A 23,003-nucleotide genomic window follows, 5' to 3' on the forward strand; every position below is an offset into this window, starting at 1 on the left:
GAGAGGGGGGGCTACTGACAGGGCAAGGGGGGTCTACTGATAAGTTGAGAGGGGGGTCTACTGACAGGTTGAGAGGGGGGTCTACTGATAAGTCGAGAGGGGGGGTCTACTGACAGGTTGAGAGGGGGGGGCTACTGACAGGGCGAGAGGGGGGTCTACTGACAGGGCAAGAGGGGGGTCTACTGACAGGGCGAGGGGGGGTCTACTGACATGGCGAGGGGGTCTACCGATAGGGCAAGAGGGGGGTCTACTGACAGGTCGAGAGGGGGGTCTCCTGACAGGGTGAGGGGGGTCTACTGACAGGGCCAGAGGGGGTCTATGACAGGGCGAGAGGGGGTCTACTGATAAGTCAAGAAGGGGGGTCTACTGACAGGGCGAGAGGGGGGTCTACTGACAGGGCGAGGGGGGTCTACTGACAGGGCGAGGGGGGTCTACTGACAGGGCGAGAGGGGGGTCTACTGACAGGGCGAGAGGGGGGTCTACTGACAGGGCGAGAGGGGGGTCTACTGATAGGGAGAGAGGGGGGTCTCCTGACAGGGAGAGAGGGGGGTCTACTGATAGGGAGAGAGGGGGGTCTCCTGACAGGGAGAGAGGGGGGTCTACTGACAGGGAGAGAGGGGGGTCTACTGATAGGGAGAGAGGGGGGTCTACTGACAGGGCGAGGGGGGTCTACTGATAGGGAGAGAGGGGGGTCTCCTGACAGGGAGAGAGGGGGGTCTACTGATAGGGAGAGAGGGGGGTCTCCTGACAGGGTGAGGGGGGTCTACTGACAGGGAGAGAGGGGGGTCTACTGACAGGGCGAGAGGGGGGTCTACTGACAGGGCGAGGGGGGTCTCCTGACAGGGCGAGAGGGGGGTCTACTGATAGGGAGAGAGGGGGGTCTCCTGACAGGGCGAGAGGGGGGTCTTCTGACAGGGCGAGAGGGGGTCTATGGAGATATACTTACCAGATCTTCCATAAAAACGTGGATAAGTGAGTTTGGGGTGGAGGAACTTGACTGACCTCAACCCCGATAGAACACCTTTGGGGTGAATTAGAGTGGAGACCACGAGCCAGGCCTTCTCATCCAACATCAGCCTGACCTCACAAATTCTCTTCTGGAAGAATGGTCAAACATTCCCATAGACACACCCCTAAACCTTGTGGACGGCCTTCCCAGAAGAGGTGAAGGTGTTATAGCTGCAAAGGGCGGAGCCAACTCAATATTGAACCCTCCGGACTAAGACTGGGGGTCATTAAAGGTCATGTGTGTGTAAAGGCCGGCGTCCCAATACTTTTGGTAATATAGTGTATCTGTATATAGGAAGTTGTCCCTAAAGTTCATCCCGTGACCTCTTATCCTCATCCAATCACTTTAAGTTGTTGAGTGGAAATGAAATGGAATAGATTTGTGTATCTTCTAATTAATGTGACTGTATAGAGAATGTAAACTTTGGAGGATCAGAAGTTTTCGCTCGGAGTGACGCATAACCTTTATTTTGCCATTTTAGAGACATGAACACCGAGATCTTTGTCTTTTGAAATGACAAATTCAAAGTTAATTTTATACTCCAGGCAAAATTTTGGGTTTTTAGGAGTGTGTCTATGGGAATGTTTGACATTTGTGAGGTCAGGAGCTGATGTTAGACGAGAAGGTCCTAGCTCGCAGTCTCTGCTCTAATTCATCCATTGAAGAGTAGCCAGTAAACAAGCCAAAGGTCGGTAACAAGTGATTGCAGGTTGGGATCAAGCTCTACTGTGTTCACCTTGGATTTGTTATTATGCATCACTGAAGCATGGAATTCAGAAAGCCAGTGCTCCCAACGATGCGCCAGCGTGGCGTGGGTATCAAAGGCGCAGGCCGGCGTAGGTGGAAGTGGGCGTGACCCATGCAAATGAGGCGTGACCCCATGCAAATGAGGCGTGACCCCATGCAAATGATGGGCCGAGCGCCAGACAAGTACTTATAATGAACTGCGCATGCGCCGTGACGCGGACGCATCCCCCTGCGCATGCTCACAACCACGTCGGGACAACTGCCTAAGCTACGCCGGATCACTGCGTATGCTGTGAACGTAACCTACGCCCAGCCAGACACACGTCCAACGTAAAATGCGCCGGCTTGTGTTCCTTGGTGCAGACCTGAGCATGTCTGTTGCCGGGTTGCACCTCCTTTATGGGGAATAACTTTACGCCGGACGTACAACTTACGCGCACCTCTCGTAGCCTGCGTCGGGCTCACGCAGGTTCGTGAATGGCCGTATTTCCCTCATTTACATGTTTGAATAGCTAATCAATGGGAGCGCCGCCATGCGCCCAGCCTAAATGTGCGCCCACCCTACGCCGGTGTAAGCAAGTTACGTCGGCGGGGTGTAGCCTGTTTTTAGGCGCATCTCTGTTTGTGGGTCTTGCGCACAGATACGACGGCGCACATTTGCACTTACGTCGGCGTAACGTGTTATACGTCGGCGTAAGTGCTTTGTGAATCTGGGCCAAAGTCTGTACTATTATAAAACATCGACTGTCCTTAACCTATGGCGTTCTCTCTCCACCCGGATATACGAAGATCACCGCTCCTGGAGGAACACCAACCAGTGAGGTCGGCTGGCACCGGACATCTCCTTCTGAACATCTAAAGGTTTCCATAATTACTTGTCAATTTAATTTGAGGTTTAGGTTGGTTGGTGGGAGGTCTCTGAGGTTCAAGTAGTTTGTTATCAATCAGATACAATTGTATGAGGTCTCCTGACGCAATCCTGACTCAGCTGGTTTAGTCCCCGGATCCTCTACCGTAAATGAGCCTATTTCACAAAAAATCTACGCCGTCATATCCAGGATAAGTGTGGATTTTGGGGTTCTTCTTCCATTCTTTCTTCCAGGAACAAGAGCTGCTGGACCTTATAACAAAGATGAGGATGAAGCTTCATCACTTGAGGTTCACAGAGAGTCTTCTCTTCCAGGTCGGGGGTCTCCGGGTCCTTCTCTTCCAGGTCGGGGGTCTCCGGGTCCTTCTCTTCCAGGTCGGGGGTCTCCGGGTCCTTCTCTTCCAGGTCGGAGGTCTCCGGGTCCTGCTGGTTATAGACTTGTCTCAGGTAGTTGTACACCTCCCAGAATCCGTCTTCTCCCAGGAGCCGGATACAGTCTCTGTATACAGAGAGAAGAAGAATATACAAGGCTTTTAATACTCAGTTAAGGTGATAAGAACTGGAGGGTTAAAGGGCTTGGAAAGGTTTGTTTTTTATTTTAGCGCCGTGAAGAGCCGAGTCCTATTCCGGCTAATTTCGGGAAGCGTGACGCGCCATAGCCGGCCGTCAATCATGTTCCCCTCTGCATAGGAACGCCTGCTCCCCGCGGGGAGTCTGAAACTTAACTAATGGATTAAACTGTGAGTACAGCGCAAAAAAATAAAATAAAGGCATACTGTAGCTCGCGCTAGTATGCTGGATGGCATGGTAGAATTTTTTTTTTTTTTAGGGTGAACCCCCGCTTTAAGTATGGCTGTTGTTCCCGCGGCGATCACGCCCACTACCTTCCTACTTTGAATTAGGCGGGCTTACGCCGGCCAATTTACGTTAAGCCGGCGCAAGTTTAGGAGCGAGTGCTTTGTGAATACTGTTCTTGCCTCACTGATTTACGCTGGTCTAAAGATGCGCCGCTCTACGTGAATCCGGGCCATAGTATTTATTTCCAATACATTTTTTAATTTATAAAATTTTTTTTTTTTTGTATCTCTGTATTTCTTGCGCCTTAAAAGTCTCATAAAAATCCTTCTATGTATCACGGGAGCGTGCTCGCAAAAGCTTTCCACCATGCGAGCGAGCGAGCATGAAGGTAGAAAGCTTTTGCGAAGAGGAGCCAAGACAGCCGCCGAGGGACCCCAGAAGACCGGATTCGGGGCCACTCTGTACAAAACGAGCTGCACAGTGTAGGTAAGTATAACATGTTTGTTATTTAAAAAAAAAATTAAAAAATCTGACTTTAGTGTTCCTTTAATGTCTTCCTGTTTCTCCTCCTGGCCAATCAGAAACTGGGTCCCGAGATCTGATTGGCCAGGAGTCCTAAGTCCTAACTGGCCGGGAGGAGAAGCGACTGATGGGACTCGGGAGGAGATGCAGGGGGTGGCAGGGGGACTGCCAAAGCCGTTACCTGGATGGGGTAAGTGAGGGGCTGGCAGGGGGCCTGGCGAAGGGCAAGCGATGAGGCGATAGAGAGATGGAGAAGCGCCGATCGATCAAACGAGTGCCATGGGAGGAGGTGGTTGGTTGGCTGGCTGGCCACCCCCCCCCCCCCCCTCCCCCAAGAAAATTGATCTCCAGCCACCACTGACCCCCATGCAATATCGTCTTTGATTATAATTTTTTCTTGTTATAAACTAAGAAGGAAAAAAAACGGAAACAAGAGCCAGGAAAATCATAGGGGGGGGGGGGGGAACGTCTGACGACGTAGAACATGAGAATAAAGATGAGAGGACAGAGCAGGTACAGAGAACAGCCGGGGACTCGAGGAACTGTGTACATTACTGGGAGACGGATGTGACAAGAACAGGAAACGTTTTGTGTGAAAACAACAGACGGCGCGCTCTCTGGACGAGCGAAGAGATCCCGGGAACACGCTGGATGGGCCAGGATGACAGATTCGAGCTGACTCATTACAGGAGTCACTACGCTCAACCAAACCAACGTTGTGTTATGAAACGCATGAGAGGGGCTCTGAGAACTCCATCAGGCTTGTCACGCATTTCACAGCAACAACACAGCCAAGATCTGTACATGAGAAAAAAAACACTCCGCTGACTCCAACCAGAGAAGAGGATGATGTGCAAATGCCGGAGCAGAGAGCCGGAGAAGAGAGCCGGAGAAATGAGCCGGAGAAGAGAGTCGGAGAAGAGAGCCAGAGAAGAGAGCCGGAGCAGAGAGCCAGAGAAGAGAGCCGGAGAAGAGAGCCGGAGAAGAGAGCCGGAGAAGAGAGCCGGAGCAGAGAGCCGGAGAAGAGAGCCGGAGAAGAGAGACCTGGAGAAGAAAGCCGGAGCAGAGACGGAGAAGAGAGCCGGAGAAGAGAGCCGGAGCAGAGAGCCGGAGCAGAGAGCCAGAGAAGAGAGCCGGAGCAGAGAGCCAGAGAAGAGAGCCGGAGCAGAGAGCCAGAGAAGAGAGCCGGAGCAGAGAGCCGGAGAAGAGAGCCGGAGCAGAGAGCCAGAGAAGAGAGCCGGAGCAGAGAGCCGGAGAAGAGAGCCGGAGCAGAGAGCCAGAGAAGAGAGCCCGAGAAGAGAGCCCGAGAAGAGAGCCGGAGCAGAGAGTCGGAGAAGAGAGCCGGAGAAGTAATTTTTTACAGTAATCAGTACATTTTTATAGCACTGCTCGCTGTATAAATGACACTGGACCCAAAATAGCGCCAAAAGTGTCCGTTGTGTTCCGCCATAATGTCACAGTCACAATAAAAATTGCAGTTCGCCGCCATTACTAGTAAAACAAATATTTTTTTTATATAAATGCCCTATTTTGTAGACGCTGTAAATTTTGCGCAAACCAATCAATAAATGATTATTGCGATTTTTTACCAAAACTATGTAGAAGACTACGTATCGGACTAAACTGAGGGGAAAAAATGTTCTTTATATATTTTTTGGGGATATTTATTATAACAAAAAGTAAAAAATATTGCTTTTTTTTCAAAATTGTTGCTCAATTTTTGTTTATAGCGCAGAGGTGATCAAATACCACCAAAGGAAAGCTCTATTTGTGGGGAAAAAAGGACGTCAATTTTGTTTGGGAGCCACGTCGCACGACCGCGCAATTGTCAGTTAAAGCGACGCAGTGCCGAATCGCAAAAAGTGCTCTGATCTTTGGGCAGCCAAATCCTCCGGGGCTGAAGTGGTTGATGCAGGTCAAGGAGAAGATCAAGGGAAGGACAAATACGCCGGTCAATGAATTCTGATCGATCTCAGAGGCTCCTTCAAAACACTGTCAATCCTCGGCGCTCACCACGTCTCAAATCCAAGAGCAACGCCGCTCTCCTCAAGCGGAGAAACTTCAAAACACTACAAAGAAGGAAAAGGAGGGCGCAAACGCCCCGTGCGTTACCTTCAACACCAAATTTAATTTACTAAAAAGCCAAAAAACTCACAAACATGAGAAGATAAAAAGATAAAAAAAGACCATTGAATCATGGGCCTTTTTATCTTTTCATGTTTGTGAGTTTTTTGGCTTTTTAGTAAATTGAATTTGGTGTTGAAGGTAACGCACGGGGAGGAGGAGGGGGACGGTTCTCATCGACGTTGTGGAGGAACAAATTGAAAAACATTTGTTTAGCAAAAAATAAAAAACCTCCAGTGGTGATTAAATACCACCAAAAGAAAGCTCTATCTGTATGAAAATAATGATAAAAATGTCATATGAGTACAGTGTTGCATGACCGCGTAATTGTCATTCAAAGTGTGACAGCGCTGAAAGCTGGAAAGTGGCCTGGGCAGGAAGGGGGTGAAAGTGCCCGGTAAGCAAGTGGTTAAGATAACAATACCAGTAAGATAAACCTACGGGGTCCAGCGCCATCTTTCCTCAACAAATGAAATACACCTTGTCAGGGCCAATGTGACGTTATTGACAGGCAGACAACATCCCCAAAGGGACATCCCATGGACAGGTGACTGCATCATGAAACTTGCCGAACTTCTCCATCTATCTGATGCAGTTAGATGTTCATTCCCCGACTTAGTTGGAGTAGGCGGTACACTTTGGTGAGGGGTGGGTCAGCCACGCCTTGTGACCATTGACCTCTGGGCACCCACCTTCTGACTTTTGACCTCTGGGGGAGGCCCCTGTTCCAATTCCTGAGTCCTAGACTTATTCTTCAAGGGGAACTCCTAACCCTAACCTTAAACCCTAACACCCTATCCCTAAACTCAACTCTAACCCTAACCCCTAACCCTAAGTTCCAACCCTAACCTAAACCCAAACCCTAGCCCTTAACCCCTAACCCTAACACTCTAACCCCTATCCCTACCCTAACCCTATCTTCCTAACCCTAACACTTAACCCCAAACCCTAACCCTTAACCCCTAACACTCTAACCCTAAACCCAACCCTAACCCCCTATCCCTACCCTAAGTTTCAACCCTAACCCTACCCTAACCCTTAACCCTAACCCTAAACCCAACCCTAACCCGAACCCTAAGTTCCAACCCTAACCCTAAGTTCCAACCCTAACCCTAACCTCCTAACCCTAAGTTCCAACCCTAACCCTTAACCCCAAACCCTAACCCTTGATCCCTAGCCTTAACACCCTAAACCCAACCCTAACCCCCTAACCCTAACAACCCTAACACCATCTTAGCCCTAACCCTAAGTTCCAACCCTAACTCTAAGCCTAAGTTTCAACCCTAACCCTACCCTAAGTTCCATCCCTAAACCTACCCCTAACCCTAAGTTCCAACCCTATCCCTAACCTCCTAACCCTAAGTTCCAACCCTACCCCTTAACCTCAAACCCTAACCCTTAACCCCTAACCTTAACACCCTAACCCTACCTTAACCCTAAGTTCCAACCATAACCCTAACCCTATGTTCCAAACCTAACCCTAACCCTAGGTTCCAACCCTAACTCTAAGCCTAAGTTCCATCCCTAAACCTACCCCTACCCCTAAGTAGTGGGAACTTGTTCTGCTTTACCCCTGACACTGTTAGTTGGATCACCAGATATCATTATTAATAAAAGCTGCGGATTATGAAACGACATCTACATGTTCCAGCTTGTATGTCGGTAGGGACAGAACAGAGATGAGAATGTTAGCAGTATAGTCAAATCTCCAGCATTCTAGACTTCCATGCAGAATCGCACCCCCCCCCCCCCCCCCCGGGGCATTAACCTTGCTGACACACTGAAGGACAGACACCCTGCGGCTGGGAGAAAATTGCGCCGTGTGATAAGGAAGTGGCAGCGGGGGGCTCCCTGCAGCCTGTATGTCTCAAACATTCCCCCCGGGGGGGGCCTGGAGCAAGGAGCAGTAATTCAATTCCGCTCGCTGTCCGCATCGCCCATGAAGCCGCCTTGTGAAAAGAAAAAAATACATTAATGATTGTTTTGCCAAGAATAGTTATTCTATACTTCACTTCCTGCGAGCTCCAATCAGAGATCACATTTCTCCATACTGCCTATGGTGCCACTAATGCAGCGAGCGCTTCTCTTCCCTTCACATTTCCAGGAAACTATTTGATTTGCACTCTAATGGAATGACATTCAGTTTACTAAAGCGCTGCGTATCGTAAACAGTCGCCAACTGAAAAGAAATGAAATGCTTGTTTTTTGCCACTCTCATTCTTTGTTGCTGCAAATCTCCTGCAGCTTCTTTGCATCCATTTCCTGCCTACATCCACTCCGGATAGAGCTGCGCGGCATTTTTCCTGATAGTGACAACAGTGGGCCAGGCTTGTGTAACGGGTGTGACAACCATAGGTGTGCACAGTATTAGGGTGTTCACCCCAAAGATCAAACACGCGCGTTGTGTGTATGTAAATGGCACATTACTCCCCCTGCCCTCGCAGTGAAAGAGAAGTACGTAAGCTCTTCTATTATGGCAGAGCTGGTAAAGATCTTTCCCACCTCCCCGCTGCTACACAGAGGGATAATGCTAATGCACACTAGGGGCCATATTCTGAGTAGAGTTACGACGGAGCATCTCAGGAAACTCCGTCGTATCTCTCTTTTTTGACCCGCGTATCTATGCGAGTGATTCCTAGAATCATTTTATGTGTAAGTGACTTACACTGTCGGATCTTAAATGTAATTCGCCGCCGGCCGCTAGGTGGCGTTTACGTTCAGGTCTCATTTGTTTATGCAAATGAGCCTGATACGCCGATTCCCAAACGAATTTGCGTCGCGTAACCGTCGATTACGTCGTTTGCGTAAGCGTAAGGTTACCCCTGCTATATGAGGGGTAACCTTACGCCAGTCCCACGTAGGCCATGTTAAGTATGGCGTCGGGTCCGCGTCGTCTTTTCCTGTCGGGTACGTCGTTTTCCTAAGTCGTTCTTGAATACAACTTTACGTCAATGACGCACACGTCGGCGTCACTGACGTTTTCCGCCGAGAACTGGAGCATGCGCACTGGGCTATTTTTAGCCCGGCGCATGCACAGTTCGATCGAAACAGGGGCGCGCTTAATTTAAATATAAGCCGCCTCCTTTGAAATACGTGGGGATACGCCGGGCCTTTTACACTACGCCTCCGCAAACTACGGAGCAAGTGCTTGAGGAATACGGCACTTGCTCCAGTAAGTTGCGGCGGCGTAGTGTAAATGGCTTACGCGAGGCCACCGCAGAATATTGGAGAATCTGGCCCTAGGTGATTAGGGTGTGCCCAGGCACACCCAGCACACCCTGTGCACACGCCTATGGTGACAACACAAGAGCACAAGCAGGAGAAAGGGAGAGGGTGTTGTCACCAGTGGCGGCCCGTCTATTAGGGGCACACGGCCGTTGGCCCCCCTGTCCATGCGTCCGGCCCCCTTATCTACATACAAGGCACCAGATGCATGGATTCCAATGGCGGGGGGCGGGTGTTTTTTTTTAAGCACGTGATTAGATCCAGAGGCTCTAATAGGCTTCAACATAAGGGTGGGCTTGGGATGCAGAGCACTGTGCTCAGAGCCCACCCAGTTGTGTGACAGTGAATGAATATTCGCTATTTTCACATTGATCCTCCTCCCGGCCAATCAGGAAGCGGGTCATGAGACATGTCACCCGATTGGCTGAAAGGACAGGTGATCCTATTGGACACCTAGGAGGAGGGTGGAAGCCGCCGCGATGCACAGGAGGTGGTAGGATGAAATCTGCCGCCCACTGGACACGCTGCCCGCCCACCCATTCCCATAGACACTCCTAAACCTTGTGGACGGCCTTCCCATAGACACACCCCTAAACCTTGTGGACGGATCTTCCCATAGACACACCCCTAAACCTTGTGAATGGCCTTCCCATAGACACACCCCTTAACCTTGTGGACGGCCTTCCCATAGACACACCCCTAAACCTTGTGGACGGCTTTGCCATAGACACACCCCTAAACCTTGTGGATGGCCTTCCCATAGACACACCCCTAAACCTTGTGGATGGCCTTCCCATAGACACCCCCCTAAACCTTGTGAATGGCCTTCCCATAGACACACCCCTTAACCTTGTGGACGGCCTTCCCATAGACACACCCCTAAACCTTGTGGACGGCTTTGCCATAGACACACCCCTAAACCTTGTGGATGGCCTTCCCATAGACACACCCCTAAACCTTGTGGATGGCCTTCCCATAGACACACCCCTAAACCTTGTGGACGGCCTTCCCATAGACACACCCCTAAACCTTGTGGACGGCCTTCCCATAGACACACCCCAAAACCTTGTGGACGGCCTTCCCATAGACGCACCCCTAAACCTTGTGGACGGCCTTCCCATAGACACACCCCTAAACCTTGTGGACGGCCTTCCCATAGACACACCCCAAAACCTTGTGGACGGCCTTCCCATAGACACACCCCTAAACCTTGTGGACGGCCTTCCCATAGACACACCCCTAAACCTTGTGGACGGCTTTGCCATAGACACACCACTAAACCTTGTGGACAGCCTTCCCATAGACACCCTCCTAAACCTTGTGGACCGCTTTCCCATAGACACACCCCTAAACCTTGTGGACGGCTTTGCCATAGACACACCCCTAAACCTTGTGGACGGCCTTCCCATAGACACACCCCTAAACCTTGTGGACAGCCTTCCCATAGACACACCCCTAAACCTTGTGGACGGCCTTCCCATAGACACACCCCTAAACCTTGTGGACGGCCTTCCCATAGACACACCCCTAAACCTTGTGGACAGCCTTCCCATAGACACACCCCTAAACCTTGTCGACGGCCGTCCCATAGACACACCCCTAAACATTGTGGACGGCCTTCCCATAGACACCCCCCTAAACATTGTGGACGACCTTCCCATAAACACACCCCTAAACCTTGTGGACGGCCTTCCCAGAAGAGTTAAAGCTATTGTAGCTGCAAAGGGCGGAGCCAACTCAATACTGAACCCTCCGGACTAAGACTGCCATTAACGTTCCTGTGTGTGTAAAGGCAGGCGTCCCAATACTTTTGGTAATTTAGTGTATATCTCTAACAGGTTATTATATGCAATTGTCGACTTTTATAATGCAAACAACATAATTGTTTTTTAAACATTTTTACAAACACATTTTGATATTTTATCAACGAATCCTTTGTGGTGCCGGTAAAGCCCTGTGACAGTTTTGTGGATGTTTTTCTTGCGGAGGATTATTGATCGGGATCAGCGGGGGGGTCTTTCGTTTTCTTTGGGCACCCAAAATATTTCATTGTTAATCCAAACTTCCCGAATCATCAGAAACCCGGGGCGCGCTCCGCGGGGCTCAGCTGCGGGGAGGAGCCGAGTCTTTGTATTCCGCACACAATACCGGCTGATGAACCAAATCACAGATCTGCCCTTTAAATAAACAGCGTGTGTGCGGAAAAAAACGCTGCGCCGACATCCATTGCGGCGTCTCATTGTGCCGCCGTTTACAAAGCAATCAATGAAAGGCACTTTGGATGTCTCAGTCTTGTAATTAGTGGGAATGAAAGACCCCCGTCAGCCCATAATCTTTTCCTTCATTTCCTTCTTTAACTTTTTGTACTATTCCTGGAAATAGCAGAATCCCGGGAATATTCACTTTCATTGGAAAACGATTTATATCTGCGGCTAAATAAATCAGACGCGTCTGAAGGAAAGGTTTAGTCTTTTCAATGACATCTTAAGGTCTCATGTTACAATACATGTTACAATCTAACCATATAGGCCTAGATTCACGTACCCCGTCGTAAGTGTGGGCGGGCGTAGCATATCGTATTTACGCTACGCCGCCGCAACTTAGAGAGGCAAGTGCTGTATTCACAAAGCACTTGCGTCCTAAGTTACGGCGGCGTATCGTAAATGTGCCCGGCGTAAGCGCGCCTAATTCAAATTGGGAAGAGGTGGGCGTGTTTTATGCAAATAAAGCATGACCCCACGTAAATGACGTTTTGAACGTACGGCGCATGCGCCGTCCGTGGACGTATCCGAGTGCGCATGCGTCGGATAGAATGCCTAAGATACGTCGAACACTGCCTATGACGTGAACGTAACTTACGCACAGCCCTATTCGCGTACGACTTACGCAAACGACGTAAAAAGATACGCTTGTTCTGACGTCCATACTTTGCATGGGCTACGCCACCTAGAGACCTGGTTTATCTTTACGCCAGCGTGTGTCTTACGTAAACGGCGTAACTAATTGTGACAGGCGTACATACGTTCGTGAATCGGCATATCTTGCTCATTTGCATATTCGACGCGGAAAACAACTGAAGCGCCACCTAGCGGCCAGCGTAAATATGCACCCTAAGTAACGACGGCGTAGGAGACTTACGCCGCTCGTATCTTAGCCAAATTTAAGCATATCTGGTTTCCAGAATACGCTTAAATATACGACGGCGCAGATTCGGACTTATGACGGCGTATCTACTGATACGCCGACGTAAGTCTCTGAGAATCTGACCCATAATCTCTACAATAAATTTAAGATTTACCAAAATGATGTAAAATGAGGACCTGCCCTATCTATCCAATCAATGTGAAGCCAATCAGACAGGCAGATCTAAAGGATATTGTACAATCAGATTGTATCAAAGTGTATGGTAGACTTTAGACTTTAGCACTGATTTGTCGTGTGAAACGCGTAGGCTGTTATTCCCGTTTTCTGCTTGTTTTTGTAGTGCATTTTCCTATTTCTATATTAAAGACAACCTTATGTTTTTTTGGAGTGTGGCTGTCCATCCTTTCTTCCTCAACTCATTTCCTAAGATCGGGAGCAAATTCTCTTTTTGCCTCTTTTTTTTTCAAAATTGTCGCTATTTTTATTTATAGCGCAAAAAATAAAAACCGCAGAGGTGATCAAATACCACCAAAAGAAAGCTCTATTTGTGGGAAAAAAAGGACGCCAATTTTGTTTGGGAGCCACGTCGCACGACCACGCAATTGTCTGTTAAAGCGACGCAGTCCCGAATCGCAAAACCTGGCCGGGTCCTTTAGCTGCCTAATGGTCCGGGTCTTAAGTGGTTAATGCAATGAACAGAGTCTGCAATTCTGCGATCGTTCGCCGCACTGAATTCCGGTAATTTGTAACAATAAAAAAAATGTTGTAAGAAAGAATGACTTTCTGTAATCTTCTCTCTCATATTGAATCCTCGATGGTAAAGTGGAATTCTCCCTCCTATAACTGGAAATAATACCTTCCTCTATTGCTACCGTTAATGGAGACAAAATCATTGAGCCAGGAATCTGCCTCTATGTCTTGGATTACACTGAATTTAGAAAGCATATATTTAGGAGTCCTGACTGCAGGGCACATGGAAACCTGATCGGAGGAGAGGTCACAACATCACCGCATGAGAGCTCAATGGAAGGAGACATACAACATATCAACTAAATAATATAACAGAACCCGGACATAGAACAGAAGTATGAGGATATAATAATAATGCCTTGGCACCATAATACATTCTAAATAAACCAAACATGGGCATGAAACGTTCAGCATATTTAGGACAAATTGATTTATTACATACATTTGACATCGATCGTATTCAGAATGTATAATAAAGCGAAGAACGAACGAACGCCTCCACACAGCGATACTCCCAGGAGCATTGCACTGTGCTTTTGCACCATGCTACTTACCTGCAGTTCTTGCACACACAAACGCACTGTGTTTTTAAAAGCGTGACCTAAACGTCTAAAAATGCAGCAAGTTTGACAGTGCAGGAACTGCGGATAAGTCACAGCAGACAGCAGAATGGACAGACAGTGCTGTATTTCAGTGCTTGATAGGCATAGGGGTGCCGTGTGCGCAGCCTATTACATGAGGCATGCGCCTTTCTTTGCAGGAAACGTGGGATGCCAAAACACATACGTGTGAACCAGCCAGGCCCAAAATAAGCCCATCAAGCAGTTAAATACAGACAGTAATGCCATGTGCTCTGAGGCCTTACTCAGCCTGGACTGCAGGTCTGGTCTGTGATTTAAAGAGTTCCTCTATTTTACACATGGCATGGCATGGGGTCCCATGGTGCTAAAGCAGAATGGACAGACGGTGCTGTGACCCCCATGCCATTCCATGTGTAAAATAGAGGAACTTTTTAAAACACTGACCACCAGACCTGCAGTGAATCATCAAATATTATAAAGACTTTGGGCACACTCTACAGAAAACTTCTATTTACAATATAGATTAGCAAACAGTGACAAAATACCTTGAGGTGCAGGGCATGAAGAAGGAGTCAGCCTTGTGTAGATCAAACTGGGGATGCTCTAAAATCACATTCTAATTCACTTTTATATACAAGCAGCACCCAGTGGCAGGAAGGGAGAAGTGCACGTCTAAAGGGAAGCCAGGGGTGCTGTACATTTTATAACACTGGGAAGGGAAGCAGTACTGTGTGCCGCTGATGATTTTCAGTGCTGATTTGTGGGCAGCACAGGGGCTTAATGGGCGGCTCTGCTTTGGGCCCCCAACAGTGACAGGGCCCAGGGCAGCTGCCCCCGTTTGCCCTATGGTAAAGACGGCCCTGCCCCCAACCCCCCAGCCCCACCAACTTTGTGTGTTTCACCTTCTTCTGTTACATTTTTTATTATAATAAATAAATATTTCAATGGGGAGAGTGGGACCCCTTTATAACAGACACAGCAGATGTGCAGACCTGAGCGTAAGACACGATCATCTCCACATCATCTACCAAAAACTGAAATATTCATTGTGGGTGGATGGACACTTTATAGAAAAAAAATCCATAAGCACTCTTTATATTGAAAGTCGTTACAAATTATCTTTTTTTTTTTTTTAAACAGTTATATTTTGGTGGAAGAAACATATAGTTTTGCGATCCACCTGACAAAAAAAGTTGCCTGTGTTCTACATGGTGCTGACATGAGACATGAAATAGATGCACTGCCCATGGCACTGATACAAGGTATAAGTTAGTGGTACTGTCCATGGTGCTGAGATGGCCCATTACTACTACATAATCTGCCCATGGTGTGCCTATGGGACATACACAAGGTTCATTGTCCATGGTGCTGAAATGGAACAAAAAAAGGGGACTGTCCATGGTGCTGATATGGGACATACACTCTATACTCTGCCTATAGTGCTGATATGGGACATACACTCTATACTCTGCCTATAGTGCTGATATGGGACATACACTCTATACTCTGCCTATGGTGCTGATATGGGACATACACTCTATACTCTGCCTATGGGGCTGATATGGGACATACACTCTATACAATGCCTATGGTGCTGATATGAGACATACACTCTATACTCTGCCTATGGTGCTGATATGGGACATACACTCTATACTCTGCCTATGGTGCTGATATGGGACATACACTCTATACTCTGCCTATGGGGCTGATATGAGACATACACTCTATACTCTGCCTATGGTGCTGATATGGGACATACACTCTATACTCTGCCTATGGGGCTGATATGGGACATACACTCTATACTCTGCCTATGGGGCTGGTATGGGACATACACTCTATACTCTGCCTATAGTGCTGATATGGGACATACACTCTATACTCTGCCTATGGTGCTGATATGGGACATACACTCTATACTCTGCCTATGGTGCTGATATGGGACATACACTCTATACTCTGCCTATGGTGCTGATATGGGACATACACTCTATACTCTGCCTATGGTGCTGATATGGGACATACACTCTATACTCTGCCTATGGTGCTGATATGGGACATACACTCTATACTCTGCCTATGGGGCTGATATGGGACATACACTCTATACTCTGCCTATGGTGTTGATATGAGACATACACTCTATACTCTGCCTATGGTGCTGATATGGGACATACACTCTATACTCTGCCTATGGTGCTGATATGAGACATACACTCTATACTCTGCCTATGGGGCTGATATGGGACATACACTCTATACTCTGCCTATGGTGTTGATATGAGACATACACTCTATACTCTGCCTATGGGGCTGATATGGGACATACACTCTATACTCTGCCTATGGTGTTGATATGAGACATACACTCTATACTCTGCCTATGGTGCTGATATGGGACATACACTCTATACTCTGCCTATGGGGCTGATATGAGACATACACTCTATACTCTGCCTATGGTGCTGATATGGGACATACACTCTATACTCTGCCTATGGGGCTGATATGGGACATACACTCTATACTCTGCTTATGGTGCTGATATGAGACATACACTCTATACTCTGCCTATGGTGTTGATATGAGACATACACTCTATACTCTGCCTATGGGGCTGATATGAGACATACACTCTATACTCTGCCTATGGTGTTGATATGAGACATACACTCTATACTCTGCCTATGGGGCTGATATGGGACATACACTCTATACTCTGCCTATGGTGCTGATATGGGACATACACTCTATACTCTGCCTATGGGGCTGATATGGGACATACACTCTATACTCTGCCTATGGGGCTGATATGGGACATACACTCTATACTCTGCCTATGGGGCTGATATGGGACATACACTCTATACACTGCCTATGGTGCTGATATGGGACATACACTCTATACTCTGCCTATGGGGCTGATATGGGACATACACTCTATACTCTGCTTATGGTGCTGATATGAGACATACACTCTATACTCTGCCTATGGTGTTGATATGAGACATACACTCTATACTCTGCCTATGGGGCTGATATGAGACATACACTCTATACTCTGCCTATGGTGTTGATATGAGACATACACTCTATACTCTGCCTATGGGGCTGATATGGGACATACACTCTATACTCTGCCTATGGTGCTGATATGGGACATACACTCTATACACTGCCTACGGTGCTGATATGGGACATACACTCTATACTCTGCCTATAGTGCTGATATGGGACATACACTCTATACTCTGCCTATGGTGCTGATATGGGACATACACTCTATACTCTGCCTATGGTGCTGATATGGGACATACACTCTATACTCTGCCTATGGGGCTGATATGAGACATACACTCTATACTCTGCCTATGGGGCTGATATGGGACATACACTCTATACTCTGCCTATGGGGCTGATATGGGACATACACTCTATACACTGCCTACGGTGCTGATATGGGACATACACTCTATACTCTGCCTATAGTGCTGATATGGGACATACACTCTATACTCTGCCTATGGTGCTGATATGGGACATACACTCTATACTCTGCCTATGGTGCTGATATGGGACATACACTCTATACTCTGCCTATGGTGCTGATATGGGACATACACTCTATACTCTGCCTATGGGGCTGATATGAGACATACACTCTATACTCTGCCTATGGGGCTGATATGGGACATACACTCTATACTCTGCCTATGGGGCTGATATGGGACATACACTCTATACACTGCCTACGGTGCTGATATGGGACATACACTCTATACTCTGCCTATAGTGCTGATATGGGACATACACTCTATACTCTGCCTATGGTGCTGATATGGGACATACACTCTATACTCTGCCTATGGTGCTGATATGGGACATACACTCTATACTCTGCCTATGGTGCTGATATGGGACATACACTCTATACTCTGCCTATGGTGTTGATATGAGACATACACTCTATACTCTGCCTATGGTGCTGATATGGGACATACACTCTATACTCTGCCTATGGTGCTGATATGGGACATACACTCTATACTCTGCCTATGGTGCTGATATGGGACATACACTCTATACTCTGCCTATGGGGCTGATATGAGACATACACTCTATACTCTGCCTATGGTGCTGATATGGGACATACACTCTATACTCTGCCTATGGGGCTGATATGGGACATACACTCTATACTCTGCCTATGGGGCTGGTATGGGACATACACTCTATACTCTGCCTATAGTGCTGATATGGGACATACACTCTATACTCTGCCTATGGTGCTGATATGGGACATACACTCTATACTCTGCCTATGGTGCTGATATGGGACATACACTCTATACTCTGCCTATGGTGCTGATATGGGACATACACTCTATACTCTGCCTATGGTGCTGATATGGGACATACACTCTATACTCTGCCTATGGTGTTGATATGAGACATACACTCTATACTCTGCCTATGGTGCTGATATGGGACATACACTCTATACTCTGCCTATGGTGCTGATATGGGACATACACTCTATACTCTGCCTATGGGGCTGGTATGGGACATACACTCTATACTCTGCCTATAGTGCTGATATGGGACATACACTCTATACTCTGCCTATGGTGCTGATATGAGACATACACTCTATACTCTGCCTATGGTGTTGATATGAGACATACACTCTATACTCTGCCTATGGTGCTGATATGGGACATACACTCTATACTCTGCCTATGGGGCTGATATGAGACATACACTCTATACTCTGCCTATGGTGCTGATATGGGACATACACTCTATACTCTGCCTATGGGGCTGATATGGGACATACACTCTATACTCTGCTTATGGTGCTGATATGAGACATACACTCTATACTCTGCCTATGGTGTTGATATGAGACATACACTCTATACTCTGCCTATGGGGCTGATATGAGACATACACTCTATACTCTGCCTATGGTGTTGATATGAGACATACACTCTATACTCTGCCTATGGGGCTGATATGGGACATACACTCTATACTCTGCCTATGGTGCTGATATGGGACATACACTCTATACTCTGCCTATGGGGCTGATATGGGACATACACTCTATACTCTGCCTATGGGGCTGATATGGGACATACACTCTATACTCTGCCTATGGGGCTGATATGGGACATACACTCTATACACTGCCTATGGTGCTGATATGGGACATACACTCTATACTCTGCCTATGGGGCTGATATGGGACATACACTCTATACTCTGCTTATGGTGCTGATATGAGACATACACTCTATACTCTGCCTATGGTGTTGATATGAGACATACACTCTATACTCTGCCTATGGGGCTGATATGAGACATACACTCTATACTCTGCCTATGGTGTTGATATGAGACATACACTCTATACTCTGCCTATGGGGCTGATATGGGACATACACTCTATACTCTGCCTATGGTGCTGATATGGGACATACACTCTATACTCTGCCTATGGGGCTGATATGGGACATACACTCTATACTCTGCCTATGGGGCTGATATGGGACATACACTCTATACTCTGCCTATGGGGCTGATATGGGACATACACTCTATACTCTGCCTATAGTGCTGATATGGGACATACACTCTATACTCTGCCTATGGTGCTGATATGGGACATACACTCTATACTCTGCCTATGGTGCTGATATGGGACATACACTCTATACTCTGCCTATGGGGCTGATATGAGACATACACTCTATACTCTGCCTATGGGGCTGATATGGGACATACACTCTATACTCTGCCTATGGGGCTGATATGGGACATACACTCTATACACTGCCTACGGTGCTGATATGGGACATACACTCTATACTCTGCCTATAGTGCTGATATGGGACATACACTCTATACTCTGCCTATGGTGCTGATATGGGACATACACTCTATACTCTGCCTATGGTGCTGATATGGGACATACACTCTATACTCTGCCTATGGTGCTGATATGGGACATACACTCTATACTCTGCCTATGGTGTTGATATGAGACATACACTCTATACTCTGCCTATGGTGCTGATATGAGACATACACTCTATACTCTGCCTATGGTGCTGATATGGGACATACACTCTATACTCTGCCTATGGTGCTGATATGGGACATACACTCTATACTCTGTCTATGGTGCTGATATGGGACATACACTCTATACTCTGCCTATGGTGCTGATATGGGACATACACTCTATACTCTGCCTATGGTGCTGATATGGGACATACACTCTATACTCTGCCTATGGTGCTGATATGGGACATACACTCTATACACTGCCTACGGTGCTGATATGGGACATACACTCTATACTCTGCCTATGGTGCTGATATGGGACATACACTCTATACTCTGCCTATGGTGCTGATATGGGACATACACTCTATACTCTGCCTATGGTGCTGATATGGGACATACACTCTATACACTGCCTACGGTGCTGATATGGGACATACACTCTATACTCTGCCTATGGGGCTGATATGGGACATACACTCTATACTCTGCCTATGGTACAGATATGGGACATACACTAGATGTACTGTTTATGGTGCTGACACTGGATCATTGAGAACCAGCAATGATAAACCAGTTCTCTTTCTGGTGCTGAACCAATAAATAGAGTTTATAAATTGCGGAGGTGGAAGTACTAAAACAGTAACTACATTCTCCAAGTAATAAATCAGGACAACTTGCTGAAACACACAAAAACTTCAAGGTTCCTTTAGCGCCCAAGAATAGATTTATTCACCATTGTTCCATGAAATGTGCTGATTCAGCGGGGGGCACAATAGATGTACAGTGTTGGCAGCCATTGCTTCTCCAACCTTAATGGATCAGAGATTACTCACACCTTTACCAAGGGGACCTTTACCAAGCTACTTTTAAACTTCAAGCAAATCCGTGTTTTTCTCAAAAGTCTGCAAAGTGGTAAAGTTTGATGGGGGTACACCAGGGATGGACTGGCCATTGGGACTACAGGGAGTTTCCTGGTGGGCCGATGGCTCAGTGGGCCAGCTTCAGTGACAGTGGACCGCTGCCCCCCTCCGCTCCTCTGTCTCTCCCTCTCCGCAGTGCTCACCCGGGGAGAACAAAGAAGCAGGGGGAGGACCAGAGGAGCAGGGGGACGAGAGAGGAGCATGGGGGAGGGGACAGACAGCTGACTCAACAGCTATGGCCTGGGAGTTTCTCATGCGTTGCATACCCGGTGACATCATCACCCTCCGCCTGCCTTCCACCAGTGCTCCAAGCTTGAGGTTCATCTTTCGCAGCCGGCTTTTCCATCAGCGGTGAGAAGACAACCCACTACACAGCGCTCCAGCAGGATCAGGAAGTGAGAGAGGGACCGGATGATACATCTCCTTCCCTCCATGAAGGTTTTTTCATGCTTACCTGTCACCTCTAAAATGTGAGTGACCAATACTAATGTTTACAATAAAATTGTGTTTTAAACTACTACACCCAGAGGCGCCTCTTCCCTTGTTGTCTCCCTGTGCAAGGTCCAATTCCAGATAACACCTAACCTTCCTCAGCTCCTGGTGGCTGGATGGTGTGACGGGGAAGGTAAAGGAGGACTCATATGTTGCTGGGGAGGGTTAAGTTAAAGAAAACCTATTGGATGGCTATGCATAGACCAAACACAGGTCAGAAGAACCAGATCTTCTATGAAGTAAACAAAACACGGTCCTTCTCTGGTCCAAAGAACCAGACCCTTCTCTGAAGTAAACAAAACACGGGTCCTTCTCTGGTCCAAAGAACCAGAGTCCTTCTCTATAGTAGACAAAACACGGGTCCGTCTCTGTAGTAGACCAAATATGGGTGCTACTCTGGTCCAACAAACCAGAGTTTTATCTGTAGTAGGCAAAACACGGGTCCTTCTCTGATGTAACAAACCAGAGTCCTTTTCTATAGTAGATAAAACCTGGGTCCTTCTCTGGTCCAAAGAACCAGAGTCCTTCTCTGTAGTAGACAAAACATAGGTCCTTCTCTGGTCCAACAAACCAGAGTCCTTCCCTGTAGTAGAAAAAATATGGGCCCTTCTCTGGTCCAACAAACCAGAGTCATTCTCTGTAGTAGACAAAATATGGGTCCTTCTCTGGTCCAAACGAACCAATCCTTCTCTGTATTAGACAAAACATGGGCCCTTATCTGATCAAACAAACCAGAGTCCTTTTCTATAGTAGATAAAAACCTGGGTCCTTCTCTGGTCCAATGAACTAGAGTCCTTATATGTAGCAGACAAAACACAGGGTCCTTCTCTGGTCCAAAGAACCAGAGCCCTTCTCTGTATTAGACAAAACATGGGTCCTTCTCTGATCCAACAATCCAGAGTCTTCCTCTGTAGTAGACAAAACATGGGTCCTTCTCTGATCCAACAATCCAGAGTCTTCCTCTGTAGTAGACAAAACATGGGTCCTTCTTTGGTCCAATGAACAAGAGTCCTTCTCTGTAGCAGACAAAACATGGGTCCTTCTCTAGTCCAACAAACCAGAGTAATTTTCTATAGTAGACAAAATATGAAACCTTCTATGGTCCAAAGAACCAGAGTCCTTCTCTGTAGCAGACAAAATATGGGCCCTTCTCTGGTCAAACAAACCAGAGTCCTTCTCTAAAGTAGATAAAACACAGGTCCTTCTTTGGTCCAATGAACCAGAGTCCTTATCCGTAGTAGACAAAACAGGGGTCCTTCTCGGGTCCAAAGAATTATGGATGAAGAACGGAGAAGCAGTGGTCTTGCTGCAGAGGTCTATCATGTCACCTGCTGTATCAGACCTATAGCTCTGCGCTCAGCAAAGCTCATGCTCCTTGCTGATTAGAGAGTTCTGGCTCTGACTTAGTAGCAGGCATGTCAGAATGCTGCTGAGAGACCACTGCTTCCCTACAGCGGGCAATTGCCCCACTCTGTAGCATGCTGGCAGGGGGCAGGTTTTTCTGCTTAGCAATTTAGAAAGAAAAGAAACTGATGGAGGTTTTGAAATGTTCTGATGTACGTTATTCACTACTTTTCTGGGTGGCCCATTTCCACAGACACAGAAGGCATGACATGCTGACAATCAAGTCTAAAGAGCCCGCTGAATATTTCTAGCACATGCTTTGTTGAATATTATGAGAGGTTAGAAGGAAAAAAAAAAAAAACCTTGCTCAGTCTCTCTGCCGCTGAATATTTCATGAGATTTCA

General features: G+C 47.4%; 1 protein-coding gene across 1 annotated transcript in view; it reads right to left on the reverse strand.

Annotated features, from left to right (window-relative positions):
* Positions 1-2,431: 2,431 nt before the first annotated feature.
* Positions 2,432-23,003, reverse strand: part of LOC120916855 — a 167,856-nt gene continuing 147,284 nt past the window's right edge. The window contains exon 17 of the mRNA XM_040327798.1: positions 2,432-3,123. Coding sequence (XP_040183732.1) covers positions 2,805-3,123 — 319 coding nt within the window. The 3' untranslated portion in view covers positions 2,432-2,804. The remainder of the gene's footprint in view (positions 3,124-23,003) is intronic.

This window comes from Rana temporaria, chromosome 11 (assembly GCF_905171775.1).
Source record: "Rana temporaria chromosome 11, aRanTem1.1, whole genome shotgun sequence".
Taxonomy (NCBI): Eukaryota; Metazoa; Chordata; class Amphibia; order Anura; family Ranidae; genus Rana; species Rana temporaria.